Raw genomic sequence first — 15000 nt, forward strand, 5'->3', positions numbered from 1 at the left:
GTCGCCTCGGGAACCGCGGCCAGGAAGTCAACAAAGTAACTGTTCCACTGAGCGTGCTCGGTCAGCGACGGACCATGATCCTCTGCTGTGATCTGGAGAGTGTATAGAAACATGTTGACGTCTCACACTAGTTACAGTACAGTAACGGCCGGGGTACACCGGGCGATTTTGTGCGCACACGCACTTTTAGGTCCAGTCCTATTTTAAGTGCGCGTACGCGGGGCTCACGTGGTGCGCGTGAACGTGCGCAAAAAGCCTGGTGTAGCTCGGCACACACGCACACACAGGCGCACACAGGCACACAGGCGCACACACACACACACACACACACACACACACACACACACACACACACACACACACACACACACACACACACACACACACACACACACACACACACACACACACACACACACACACACACACACACACACACACACACTCTAATAAAGGCTCTGTTCCATGTAGTGTGCAGTGGTTCTCAATTTTTTAAGGACCCCTATATCTCTGAGAGTGTACAAATGGAACCACATTGACCCGTAAGGTACGGGCGTTTAACTCTCTGAGTGAATGGAACAGAGCCTTCATTAGTATCATCGGTAACACCTGAGGGAAGGAAATAGGGAAGGGGCCCAAGTTCTTTCCAAAATGGCATGTGTGCCTAGAGCCCATTACACTAACACAAAGACATGTCTACACAGTGTACACACACTCGTACGTGCACACACACACATACCTTCTCCAGCCATGGCAGTGAATGTGTGCGTGTCCATGTCATCCGTGAAGCGGTCAGCGATAACTCTGTTACACTCATGATGGAACAGACCGGAGAGAACCTCCCGACTCACACACACCTCTGAAGTGACGGTCAGAACACCCTGCAGTGGCACGCACGCGCGCACACACACATGCACGCACGCACACGTATTTTGCAATTTTTCATTACATATGTATAGCAAAAAGAGCCTATCTCGATCTGCAACTCTATTCTCTGGCTATTTTCACTTGTTTTATGACTCCACATTCAGGGGAAGTTGCGGTTAGAATGGAAACGTAAGTAGAAAACTGCCACTAGTGCACATACCAAATAGAATAAAGGCTATTCATGCCATTGTGTTATGAGAGCAGACAGCAGATTGACTGACTAAAGCTCATCGTTGTTATTATCAGTCATACTGTACCTGCCAGATACGACTCAGGTCCCTGAGGTTGAAAATGTAGTGGAACTTAGCTGGAGATGGCAACATCTATGAGAGAGAGAGAGAGAGAGAGAGAGAGAGAGAGAGAGAGAGAGAGAGAGAAAGAGAGAGAGGAGAGGAGAGAGAGAGAGAGAGAGAGAGAGAGAGAGAGAGGAGAGAGAGAGAGAGAGAGAGAGAGAGAGAGAGAGAAGAGAGAGAGAGAGAGAGAGAGAGAGAAGAGAGGAGAGAGAGAGAGAGAAGAGAGAGAGAGAGAGAGAGAGAGGAGAGAGAGAGAGAGAGATGGGGATAGGAGAGAGAAACAATAGTTATTAAGATACATAATGAATTGCATTTTCTATAGCGCTTTTCCAAGTGCCTCAAAACGCTTTACAATGGTCCATTAATTTATACATTGGGAGGTGAAGCGTCCTCACTTCCCACATTCACACACCAATGGTGGCAAGCTCACACCGACCGACTCATTGTGTGTCTTGCACTTCGACATGTGGACAGGAGGAGCCGGGCATTCGAACCGCCGATCCAGGGATCATTGGACGACCCTGCTCTACTACCTCCTGAGCCACAGCTGCCTTACCCCCTACATGTTATCATGTTAAGGGTTACTTTCATTTTCTTGATATTGGACACTTGAAAGTATTACAAATTATTACTATTACAGTTATTCTATAATGGGTAGGGCTACCTCTAAATAAGACAACCACATGTTTCCCATTTTCAATCAACAGTATATTAATTGTGTAATATATCATACAGTTGTGTGTAATGTTGTGTACAGTAGATGTGTAATTAACGGTACCTTGGCCTTGATGGCTTGCCAGACTCGCCGGGTGGTTGGCACCAGGGCTGCGGCCAGATGGCACACCCCAGGAGAGAAGCCTCTCTCCGGGCAGAAGTAGCCCTGCGCCAGGGTGCAGAAGATCCTGTCGATGGAGGAGTTGGAGGGCAGGGTGCAGTTGAAGATGGAGAACTGCCTCTTCAGTCTCTGGGGAATGTCGTTCCGCCCTCCTCCCGGGTGGATCATCGCTGCCACCAACTGGTACAAAAGCATAATTCACACAATCACAAGTTTTCTATTTCAGGCCTACATGATGCTAATCATACTGTGCATACAAAGCAACATTGTAAAAAGAAAAAGAAAAAACATAATTCACACAGACACACAAAGCTGGGCATAGGAGGGGCTAGCGCCTCTCAAAAACAGCCAAGGCCAATTGCAGACGCCTGCGTCATTATTCCCAATACCCAATATTCCTGTGACGGACATTGTGGAGCCGTGTGGAACTCCATATTTGGGAGGTCAGATTTCAGTCAGGCTGGCTTAAAAGCTGATTACACAGAGTGTGAGGAGCATTAGTCAGAGAGAGGAGAGAGACACAGACCATAGAAAGATAAGCCCTTACAACTAAGTATGCTGTAATCACATCATAAACATTCCTGGATTGTAAAAGACAGACGTCACTGGTTGAAGATACCCCAGAACCACTAGTTCAGAAACATATTAGAGACCAAACCTATCTATCAATAGTTTTGTTTCTGAAATGGTTCGTCCGTTCAGGAATCATGAGTGGAAAGAAGAATATGAAGCAAAGACGGAGGCTGAAATCCAGAGAATGATCCAGGATCCAGGAATGATCTACAAGTGGAGATTCAGGAGGTCAAACACTCAGTAGAGCTCAGCAGGAAAGACGCAGACACAGTGATCGCAGATAGTGTGCAGGTCTTCACTGCTCTGATCAACTGAGTATTGAGAGAAGCCAGGCTCAGCTCATCGACATGATCGAAGGGAAGATGAAAACAACAGAGAAACAGGCTGAAGGCTTCATCAAAGATCTGAGAAATGAAATCACTCGGTTAGAGAAGAGAAGCTCTGAGCTGAAACAGCTCCACCCTCTCCAGAACTTCACACCCATCAACACCCAGTTGACTAAATCAACTGTAGATTTAGTCGACTAAAATCATATGATATTTAGTCGACTAAAACTAGACACACTAAAACATTCTAGATGGCTAAAATGTGACTAAAACTAATGAGATAATAATAATCAAAATGTGCTGTCAAAATCAACCCTGATGTCATCTTTACCTGTATGTCCACCACCGTGGTGAACTCCCCTGGACGATCCAAGCTATAGAACCCTCCCTGTTCCATCAGCTGACGCACAAGCTCATTGGTTATCTGAGAGAGAGGGAACACATCTAATTGGTTATCTGAGAGAGAGGGAACACATGTCATTGGTTATCTCTATCTGAGAGAAAGGGAAACATCTCATTGCTTAACTGAGATAATATTTGAGATAATCTGCAGAGAACGTCCGATCAACATTTACTTACTTGAACCCATTCAGGACGGGAACCCCTTTTAGTGTTTTACCCCTTCAGGACGGGAACCCTCTTTAGGGTAGCAATATAACATTTTTGAACATTTTGAATCAAATATTTGAAATGTTTCAGAAAACATAAGGTCAGTATTTAGAAGGCATTTTTAGAATCGGCCTTATAGTCCTAAATGGTAACGAAAAAGAGCAAAATAGGAGAGAAAGTCATATCAAACAAACATGGAAGTGTGTGTTACCTGATCTCCCCACTCGTTAATGACAGGCATGTTGATGTCATCAATAAACACGGTCATCTTACGTCCAGCTGGCGGGCCGTAGGTAGAACCCATCCTCTTGTCTGGAACATTGAACACAACCACACAGACTTCAGAAAGCGGTTTCGGATATTATCACCCATTTAGGACGCATAATGTGTCAACCTTATAGCTTTTAAACACTTTAACCGCATTATTTTGAACTTTATCTGTTGAAAATAGCAGCGCATATAGCTACGAGCTTGTAGATCTGCATTTGCATATACTCTTTCACAGTATTTAACTCAAATGTTTGCTTCTGGGGGGTCCCTGGATCAACATATTTTGAGATGGGGGTCTGCGGCCAAATGCATCAGTCCTTGACATGAAAACGTTTGAGAACCACTGAATTATAGAAACATTTCAGAAAACTGTCAGGATTTAGATGGTATTTGTAGAATCAGGTTCTCAGGTTTAAATGGCTTAATCTCCGTCATCAGCCCTTATCAAGACCATGCAACGGAGCCAGTATGAACATTTCCTACATGTTGACGTCGTTGTCAGCCACTGTCCGACGTCGCATTTGGCACGTCGTCTGACTACTAACCTTATTACTAACCCTAACCTCAGTCTTAACCGGCCATGTAAGTAAACATGAAGCCAAGTTGTTGTACTGTATAGTGCAGTTTCACATTGTTTTCGCTTAAACCTGTATATAGGAGGGGTTAGCCCCTCAAAAAATATATAAATAATTGAATTGATCGTTTAATAAAATGAATAGTCAATACCTGTTCTGTGCATGTCATCATAGTTAGCCCTTCCTATATTCAGATATTAGTGTAGATTTCCGTCCTATTAAATTACTATTGACAATGAATGGATAATTTTATGTCATAGTGTCTGAGCAAATATAGTGTATATAAGAGTGCCCTCATCACTTCACACAGGTGTGATTTTTTTACTTTGATTATGTGATTAATTGAAAAAGTAATAGATAGAATCATCACTATGGAAATAATAGTTGCAGGCCGCCCTATATACAAACAAGATCAGATGAGACAGCATGAAATAAGTTCAGATGAGACAGGAAAGATCAGATGACAGGATAAAATGGTTGCGGACGTAGCCGGTTCCAAGAGGTTTCACCTATGTAGCTCTCTATGGTTCTCTGGAACATGCAGGGCAGGGTGGCTGAGGAGAAGTTCACGCTCTTAGTGAGGTGGACCTCTGGGTTGAACTTACTGGTGTAGCCCTGGGGACAGGCAGGTGTGTTTAGCATTACACTCACATTTGCATTAGCCTAATGTAATGTAGGCGATTTAAACACCGTTTTAAAGTGGCTTTTCATGACAAGCTACAATCAAGTCTCTTCAAAGGTTAGTGAAAACACGGCACGGAGATCTGGAACACGATTGTTTAATCACGGCAATAAAACTGTTAAAGTGATGCAACATTCAACAACTAATGCACAACTTCCTCTCTTTCTCCATCTCCATCCTTTCCTCTCCATCTTCATTCTTTCACTCACGTTGATCATGACCGTTTTGGCCGTGCCCTGTTCTCCGATCAGCAGGACGGCCTTGCCCTGCTTCATGATGGTGTGGACGAGGAAGTCCGTCCGCACATTGTCCACGTTTGGAACCAGGATGGAGGAGTAGTCTGGGACCTGGTCGCTGGGGTACATGTAGTCTGGCACCTGCAGAGGAAACAGTTACGGCCAAAAAGGCCAAATGCATCATCAATGACCACATTGAATACCTCCAGAATCCCTATGTTGCAGCTGGGATCTGCCTAGTCTCGCAATTTCCAAATGCTTCCGTCATACAGTCTGGAGCAACGGAAGCTCTATCATGAGTAAAATATAAAGCGGAAAACGGAAGTGGAGCCTTCTCCCCACTTCCGTTTCGTCTTTACAGTCGAGCAAATTTTATATAGCATTCGTGGAATAGTTGTCTGGCTACGCAAGAGAGCAGGCTTTGCAACGACTGCTTTCCGTATGTATCATTATATGCTTAGATGAATGAAAATCCAAAAAGTACCAAAAATGGTGGCACTTGGTCTTTACATAATTCATAATTATGCATACCCTGTTGGACCAGTGCTCCCAGGACCCCTGCTCGTTGACGGTGAACTCAAAGATGGTTTGCCCATCCTCGGCCGGAGGTAAGTCCAACGTTGAGTGGCCCTTTAAATAACATGAATGCAACGTATTAAAACAATGTTATCCCATTTGTTAGGCATGGAACGAACGATATATCGACAATCGATTCAAATCGATCGGGGAACACTGAACAGCAGGATCAGATTACTGCAGCGGCAAACGAAAAAGAGAGTTGAGCTACGCAATGCATGCGTAGCGTATACCGTACTGCAAGACATACTGCAGCTGCCAAGACGATTTGAATTGAAAACACTGGCGTACAATCATGGATTCCTCGTCCAGGTCCATGAGAGAGGAAAAAGAAAGACACCCGTGTGAAGTGAGGGGCACTCTTAGCATCATACATCATCTCATTCCGGCCAATCACAATTTGCGTCCCCATTTTTCCGTCTTCACCTTTCTGCCCTCACTTTTATCTTCAACATTTACTTTGCTCAGGTTATCAAAATAATCGTCGCTATGGTTGTGATCAGCCAATCACAAGCCAATGTTTGAGTTCACACAAACCCAGAAAGCTGGGCATATTAGGAGGGGCTAGCGCCCCTCAAAAAGGAACGTCGGAATGGCTCGGAAACGGACTAAATTGCCACGGGTCCACTCGGGCTCGGAATCGGACCAAATTTCAGGCGTCCATTCCGGTTTGGGTCTGTGTTTTTGTACACGTGATAAGAGCTCTACTGACACCTGCAAAGACCGTGTCACCTTTGAAAAGCAGCATTATAGTGTGTGTGTGTATACCTTTAAGACGGCCTCCATCTTGGCTCTGTCCTCCAGCTCCAGCAGCGCTCCCAGAGACCACATGAGCGCCAGGACGAAAAGACGAACCACGTCGCCATGACAACCCTGCCTCTCCTCTGACCCCGGCGGCAACAGGCCCTGGATTCACACATTAATACAAATACAAATATTATTATTATTATTATTACATTCAGTTGCAAAATCTTTGCAACTGAATGGCTGGAAAATTGAACTTAAGAGTTTACATGTACGTGGTGCATGCATAAACTTTCCTTAAAGATTATATCTGGTTTCAATATTAATTTATGATATATTTTCTCTATTATTAAGGTTATTTTTGTCAGTTTGTATTGGTGGTGGGGAGGGGGGGCAGGGCAGGGGTCACGAGACAGGGCCAAAGCATTTCCGGGGGTCCCCAGCCAAAAACGTTGAAAACCCCTGTATTTTATGAATAGTATTTTAATGTTTTGTTCACCTACTTCTACTGGCGGCCATAGTTGCGACCTCTAAGCCAATGGGAGACTTACCCATAAAACCCATAGTCTGAGCGGCATAAAACCCATACTCTGAATGCCGCAACATATAAAGCTGTGAGCTGTGGAAGGTGAGGCTGCAGCACACAAACTGAGTATGAATGTTCACACTCCCATCGCCCAGGACGAAGTACTTTGTCCTTTCTATTAGTAACGCCCGACGCCCAGGACGAAGTATTGTCCAAAAGACGAAGATTATTGATATGAGAACGGATCGCATGGCTCTATAGCCCAGGCGCGCCTCCTGGGCAATCCTCGGTGATTGCGCAAGAGTGAGACGTCATCGAAAAACTCCCTCCTCTGTTTAGCTGATGAAAACGAAAATCTTAAAACGTTCATCGCGATCTAAATCATCCCGTCTTTTTATGAAAAAAGATCCTGTGTTAGACGGCGCTCCGCGGTCCAGTCGCTATAGTCTTGATAGATTTATTCTTGTCTCCCGTTGTTGTCGATCGACTCTAGAGTGGTGTGGCTATTGTTAGCTGCTACACACACATCAACAACTTCCGCCCGTCCGTCCGGAAAAGGGGTCCGTGTTTATAAATCATATGGGCGCATTAATGTAATGGATTAAATAACCCCGGGCAATTCAAGTGATAACTGGAGAATGGATGCGTGAGTTTTCATGAAATGTGATGGGAATGATCAAGACATTATGGATAATCATGTCATGGTATATACTTAAAGCATAACCTTTTGGGTTTGACACAGTCAAAGCATTCTATACCTGCAGCAGGTCAATGGTCTGCTTGATGTACATACACTCCAGGACTTGCATCTTAGGAGACACGGCAGTGGACACGAAGTTCAACAGGTCCTGCAAGAGACAGTGTATAGGCCTATAACAGTGGTTCTCAAACTTGTTCATGTCAAGGACCCCTAAATCGTCATTCCCATTTGAAAAGATATGCCAGGCAGGGACCCCCATAACACAATATTTTTATTACGGTTCTATAGCAGTGATTCTCAACCATTTTCATTTCAAGCACCCCCAGTTTTACATGCATTAGGCTATATGGACAACCCATTTAATGGCATTTTTTTCTTTCTCTGGGACCCCAATTTATATTGTACAATCAATGTTGATTTACCTCTGAGAGTGTACAAGTCCATTTGTACACTCTCTGATTGGACCCATAAGGGTCCATTTGGTTCCCAACTATCATTTAGGTGGGGACCCCCCTGGACACCTTGGGGTCCCCGGACCCCACTTTGGGAACCACTGCATTTAGCCCAGTGGTTCCCAACCTTCTCTGGATCAGGGCCCACTTGAGGATCTCGCAAGTGTTCGCGGCCCACCTTCTTTTTCAAAGCCCGACAGAACAAAAGCCCTTTTGGTGTAGGTGTCGATCTGTATCAGTAAACATTCTTTACTATTGTAAATAAGGATGACTGTCTTTGAGCTGGAATAACATTCCTATAGCAGAGGAAGAGAGGGCCATTTTAGACTCTGTCTAGTTTAACATTACATAACCAAGTAGTTATTATTGATTGATTCATAATACACCGCACAAGCATCCTCAAAGACACTGAAAAGTGCAAAACCCAATGATGAATCAATGAATTGTGTACCGGATGTATTCAAAACATCCAGATTTTTTCATTTTAAATAATCAATCGTTTATAGGATTAAAATGGTCAGAATTATTACTATTATCCTTTTTCAGATATCTTTCGGTGGCATTTTCTATACCTTTATTTGATAGTGTAAAGTATAGTCTGACAGGAAATGGGGAGAGAGAGAGAGAGATATGGGGAGTGACATGCAGCAATGGTCGTCGGGATCGGGACTCGAACCCACAACAAGCTGTCAGGCTTGTCAGCGGGCTACGACAGCCGCCCGGGCCGTCCAAATTATTTTAATGCTAAATATATATAACTTTTTTTTTGGGCGGGGTTCCCCTCAAAATGGGTTAAAAAAAATGTTTTGGTGTTTTAAAGTAAAGCATTATGTTATACTTAATAGCAGATCTATTTTCGAGAAATTGTGAAAATGTGCCTCAAATCTTTGAATATATATTATTACAGAGTGAACATTTTAACTCAAATCTTTGCTTCTGGGGAGGTCCCTGGAACAACATATTTTCAGATGGGGCGGTGGAGGCATATTACATATATTTTGTGGGGTCCTTGACATGAAATATTGAGCACCACTGATACAGAAACATAGGTATTTCAGAAAACTGAAAAAACTGCAATTTTTTAATTTCGACGTCAGGCCTAAATGGGTTAAACAATTCTCCTCTCCTCTCACCTGGTAGCAGCAGTTGAAGCAGTCTTGCAGAGAGCGTGCCAGGCTTGTGGGCAGCGTATTCAGCCAGGCCTGTAGGATGGGTCTCCAACCCAGCACGGAGGAGCTCATGAACACCATGCCGTTGCGAGACACCGTCGCCGGGGAGGCGTTGTCGATGTTGTGGGGTTCAAACACCACCTGGAAGGAAGCAGAAGCAGACACACACCATCTGTTTACTAACAGCGTTGATTTCGTCGACTAAAAGTCGGAAGTTCCAGACCCACAGGAATGCACCCAGGGTGCCGGCCCGATTCCGACGAGCCGCCCCGCGTCCGACACCGGTTGAGAAATGACAGAGTTACCGTGTGGGGGTCCCTCTACTGTACTGTACTGTCACTGTACTGTACTGGCACACCTGCAATCACCATATATTCAGTTAATATGCGTGTATTAGGTTGCGCAGTGATGAAAAACAACCATGCTGTTTTCGTGCTCAGACGCACCCACCCAGCCACCCAGCCACCCACCCACACACAGCTCCGTAAGGGAGTGGTTGCACCACGCAAAAATAAGATAATAATAATAAGATCAGATTCAGAAGGAAAGCAACAAGCCAAAACTTGTAAATGACAAGACGGGTCACTTCCGCTCGCCCCGGAAGTGATAGCCGTCCATACTGTATATAAGCATTGTCGCGGAATGGTTTCACTTTCTTAGGGTGATCAAAATATAGACTTTTATAAGTTTATAAGTTTGTCTCATTTTGAGGAGAAAAATGACTATTAAGTGTGCACGCAGGCTGCATGAACAGCGCTCAAGCGCTCGGTTTCTGCCCCCCTCAACATCGCAACTCTTCTAGTAGATGGCTCTGCCCTCAATAAGCAGTGACCTTGCAGCTGGGGGCCATGGGGATGCGGTCTCCGTTAGCCAACGTCAGAGTCTTGTTGTCGTCCAGGACCGAGTTGAGGTTTTCTATCCAGATGGCATCGACTGGACCATCTAATACGATCCAGATGTGTTCACCCTGCACACACGCACAGACAGACACACACACACACATGCGCACGCACGCCCATCCCCACACACACAGGAAAGGTACAATAGCAGATCTACAAACTTGCAACGCACCATTGTCAGCTTTTAGATTCGCTATTTTAACTATCTTTTTTAAATAACACTTAATTGATCCATTCAAATACAAAGAAAAACACGGTTCCTGATTATTCAATGAATCCTAAAAGCCAATCCATATAATAATCTCTAGTAAAATAATAGCACAGTTGCGGCCTCCGCTGTCCAGTCCAGGCCAGAGACCTTCTTGCCCTTGAGCGTCTTCCTCCACAGCGTGGAGAAGACTCCGTCCGTCCAGTCGTTGGTGGCCACGTCCAGCGCCCCGAACATCTGCGAGGCGGTGATGGCTTTGGGGTTCATCCTCATCTCTCTGTGGGGCGTCCCGCAGTCCGACATGGCTCTCATCAGCGTGTGGATGCAGCGCGTCTTACCTGAGCCACTGGGACCCAGCGTCATCATGCCTGCGCGCGCGCACACGCGCGCACACACACACACACACACACACATACACACACACACACACACACACACACACACAGACAGCAGTGGCGTAATTTCAGAAAATGTTTTGCGGTTACATGTGGTTATTTTCCTAATTTTTGGGGCATATTTTCCTCCATTTTTGGGTAAAAAATGGGTAAAACGTTATTTCCCCTGGAGCCAAGGTATGGTAGCTGCCATAGCACGCACACACGCACACGCACGCGAGCGCCACGGTCGTACCATGTCGAACGAGTTGTGTCTCGTACAGCTGGACCAGTTTGAGGATCCAGGGAGGATGAGGGATCAGTCCCGCCTGCTGAGACTGACTGCTGATGGCTGACTCCAGATCAGCATACCCTGCTTTATCCAAGACTACAGGAGAGGAAGAGCAAAGAGGAGATACAGTAGCATTGTACAAGAGTCTATAACAGACAGACAGACAGACAGACAGACAGACAGACAGACAGACAGACAGACAGACAGACAGACAGACAGACAGACAGACAGACAGACAGACAGACAGACAGACAGACAGACCTACCTATACCAGGAAACAGGTCATTGATCAGACTCATGAACAAAGGCTCGTCCTCATCCACCTGGAGAGAGAGAGAGAGAGAGAGAGAGAGAGAGAGAGAGAGAGAGAGAGAGAGAGAGAGACATCCAGGTCTCTATCATACTGGGGCAAAAGCTAGCCTCGCGTGGCGATACTAATTTCACTGCGTGGATATTAGTCTCGTCCCTCTCAGCAATGTTTCTCCGCAATGTCCCACACCGTATTTGCATACTGGGCCCTGGTTGGTAATAGCCTGGTTCCAGACAAATCTGGTCACCACTTCGGCCGTGAGGTCCTCCCACGATTGAGAGAGGGGCCAGACTTAATCTGCCTGAGGCAATAAGGCATTGAGACGGGCCAGACTTAATCTGCCTGAGGCAATAAGGCATTGAGACGGGCCAGACTTAATCTGCCTGGGGCAATAAGGCATTGAGAGGGGCCAGACTTAATCTGCCTGGGGCAATAAAGCATTGAGAGGGGCCAGACTTAATCTGCCTGGGGCAATAAGGCATTGAAGGGGGCCAGACTTAATCTGCCTGGGGCAATAAGGCATTGAAGGGGGCCAGACTTAATCTGCCTGGGGCAATAAGGCATTGAAGGGGGCCAGACTTAATCTGCCTGGGGCAATAAGGCATTGAAGGGGGCCAGACTTAATCTGCCTGGGGCAATAAGGCATTGCAAAGGCAGCTGAAGGCTGGCTACGCAGGGCTAGACTAAAGCAGTGCTGGTGAGATAGATTACCAGTTTGGACAGGTTCATGTCTCGGAGGACTCTCATCACCACAGTCTTCTCCTCCTCACTAGGACTGGCTCTCTTCACCGATCCCAGTGTCCTCAACACGGACAGGATGTTCCTCAGTCCAAAGTCATAGTGGACCTGTGTGTGGACAACCAACCGCTGATGACATGAGGCTCCATAGAGACGTCCACAAACAGGGACAACCACTGATGATGACATGAGGCTCCGCAGGGGTGGACAAGTACTTACAGTAAGTACTGTACTTAAGTACAATTTTGAGATATTTGTACTTTGCTTGAGTATTTTGAGTAGGCAAATATTGTACTTTTACTCCACTACAATAATTATTTGAAAACTTGAGTTACTAGTTACCTTGTAGATTTTATTATTATTACAAAACATACCACTACAGTAACACAAACAGTAACCACTTCAGCCCTATACACATTTTGGACATTTGAAAATAGCCGATCTCCAAGCTCACAATGCGTCGCCTCTAGTGGTACCTGTTTGGAGAGCTGCTCCTCACACAGTTTGTAGAGCGTGTAGAACTTGCGGCTGAGGACCTGGTTGTCCCGGAAGCCGGCGCTGGCCAGTTTGACCCTCATGATGATGGCTCGGTCGGGGACCATCATGGCCACCGTACGGAACTGGATCTTCAGGTTCTCCGGGAGCTCCTGGCGACCTGCGTAGCCCGGGTTCTGGAGAGGAGGACCGCCCAGAAGAACCGAGGATAATTAGACCCGGTCCGAATTAAGCATACCCGAGGGAAATTTAAATTTATTCGATCCGATCAGACCGAGTCTCTAGAGTTATATTGGAGCCAATGCTCAACTACGGCATACACTTCTGGCTACATTATTATGCTTATTTTCATCACTAGACCTGTACGTGCCCGCCGGCCACTGGCCTACTTGAGAACGATGCAACTTGGGAACCTAATAATACCCGTTGTCATAGCACCCGTTTTAACTATCTGTCTGTGTCCCTTTTGTGCCCATATGGAGATGTCTGTATCTGTCTGTCTGCCTGTGTCTGAAGAGTGCTGCAAACTGACTGTGAAAAGTGGACTGGTTATGTAATCAATTGGCAGGTGTAGGGGTTGCCATTGCAATCAATTGGCTGAGGCAGAGGCTGCAAATTGCACAGGTGATGGGATTTAGGCTGATTAGGCCCACTGGCAGAGCCTGACCAGAGACTTTTGTACCGGACACTGCACTTCCCTGCAGGGTGTGGAACGCGCGTTTGGAATTTGAGTCGGTGGGGCAAACGGTTCTCGAGTTAGCGAGAGGGAGGAGGGACGGTTGCAGACAGTGTGAGAAGGGTCTTATTTTTTTGACACAAGTGCAACCACTCCAAGGAACAGCAATGTCCGTGTTAACCTATGTGTTAACCTATGTGACTCCGTGTTAACCTATGTGACTATGTGACTATGAGTAGCAGTAGGGGCAAAAGTGGCGCTGTTGTGCCAGAAACAGAGAGAGAGATATAGTGCTGCACTGTTGCCTGCTAATGAGAGATTAGGTGTGATTTTTTTTTTTAAATAGTTGCTATTTGCTATCTTTTGGCTAATGCCCCCCCCCCCCCCCCCAGAATAACGATGCTGTGCGTTCAAGTGGTTGTGGTTACCATGGTGAGGAAGATGCCGAACTCGGGGTCCATGTCTACGAGGTCTCCGTCAGTGAAGACAAACTGTTTCCTGTTGTTCTTCTTAGCCTGCAGGACGATGTAGATCTGCTGCGCTGCCACCGACAGCACGGGAAGCTCGATGCGGTTGAACTCATCGAAACATCCCCACGAGCCAGACTGGGCCAGACCTGCACACAGGCAGGCACACACGATGCAAGTACACATGCACGCACGCACACATGCACGTGCGCATGTACACAGGAGAGAAAATAAGAAAAGTGCAAGTAATAACAGGCTAAATAAAGCACTGGCATACATACTGTATAGTACAGATAGCGTATGCGAAAGCAGGTATATACTGTATGATTTTTTTGATTTTTAGGTGTACTCATTCTAAAAGTGGGGTACGGGGGCCCCCAGGGGTCTTGCGGGGGGTGTCCCCAACAAAACGAGAACGATGATTGGGACTGTTCGAAAATAGTGATATGCATGCATGCATGCACGCATGCACACACACCCGCACACACACCCACGCACCTTTGTAGATGCGTCCCAGTCCTCTGTAGTCCATCTGATCAGAACAGTTGAAGACGACAACGTACTTCCCTAAACAACGACCCATGTCCTTCGTCGTCTCCGTTTTACCTTTTTATACGCACACGCACACGCACACGCACACGCACACGCACACGCACAAAGTCGATGTGTATTGTATTTATTGTATTGGTCCATTAATTAATGTTTGATGAGCAGGGATTGGACAGGGATTTCGGAGCGTGTCATTGGCTGTTATACCTGTTCCTGCCGGGCCTGCTGGGGCCCCGCCCATGCTCATCCCCAGGGCCTGAGCCAGAGTGATGTAACACCTGCACAAATCAATCAATCACTCAATCAATACATAAGCTACGCACGCACACGCTCACGCGCACGCACACGCATGTCTGCATGTCTGTCTGCATGTCTGCCTGTCTGCCTGTCTGCCTGTCTGTCTGTCTGTCTGTCTGTCTGTCTGTCTGTCTGTCTGCCTGCCTGCCTGCCTGCCTGCCTGCCTGTCTGTCTGTCTGTCAGCGGGGTAATGACCTGTCTG

General features: G+C 46.2%; 1 protein-coding gene across 1 annotated transcript in view; it reads right to left on the bottom strand.

Annotated features, from left to right (window-relative positions):
- Nucleotides 1-14: 14 nt before the first annotated feature.
- LOC306918519 (dynein axonemal heavy chain 5-like) overlaps nucleotides 15-15000 on the bottom strand; it is a gene marked incomplete at both ends in the record, with an annotated part of 55875 nt that continues 40889 nt past the window's right edge. Inside the window, 22 exon segments of the mRNA XM_079531420.1 lie at nucleotides 15-92; nucleotides 740-748; nucleotides 750-881; nucleotides 1185-1250; nucleotides 1999-2235; nucleotides 3286-3378; nucleotides 3775-3875; nucleotides 4918-5023; nucleotides 5300-5467; nucleotides 5858-5956; nucleotides 6671-6808; nucleotides 7931-8020; nucleotides 9458-9634; nucleotides 10326-10460; nucleotides 10751-10968; nucleotides 11231-11362; nucleotides 11532-11589; nucleotides 12288-12422; nucleotides 12791-12985; nucleotides 13914-14101; nucleotides 14451-14558; nucleotides 14709-14779. Coding sequence (XP_079387546.1) covers nucleotides 15-92; nucleotides 740-748; nucleotides 750-881; nucleotides 1185-1250; nucleotides 1999-2235; nucleotides 3286-3378; nucleotides 3775-3875; nucleotides 4918-5023; nucleotides 5300-5467; nucleotides 5858-5956; nucleotides 6671-6808; nucleotides 7931-8020; nucleotides 9458-9634; nucleotides 10326-10460; nucleotides 10751-10968; nucleotides 11231-11362; nucleotides 11532-11589; nucleotides 12288-12422; nucleotides 12791-12985; nucleotides 13914-14101; nucleotides 14451-14558; nucleotides 14709-14779 — 2734 coding nt within the window.

The sequence above is a fragment of the Electrona antarctica genome (assembly GCF_951216825.1).
Source record: "Electrona antarctica genome assembly, contig: scaffold_117, whole genome shotgun sequence".
NCBI classification, from domain to species: domain Eukaryota; kingdom Metazoa; phylum Chordata; class Actinopteri; order Myctophiformes; family Myctophidae; genus Electrona; species Electrona antarctica.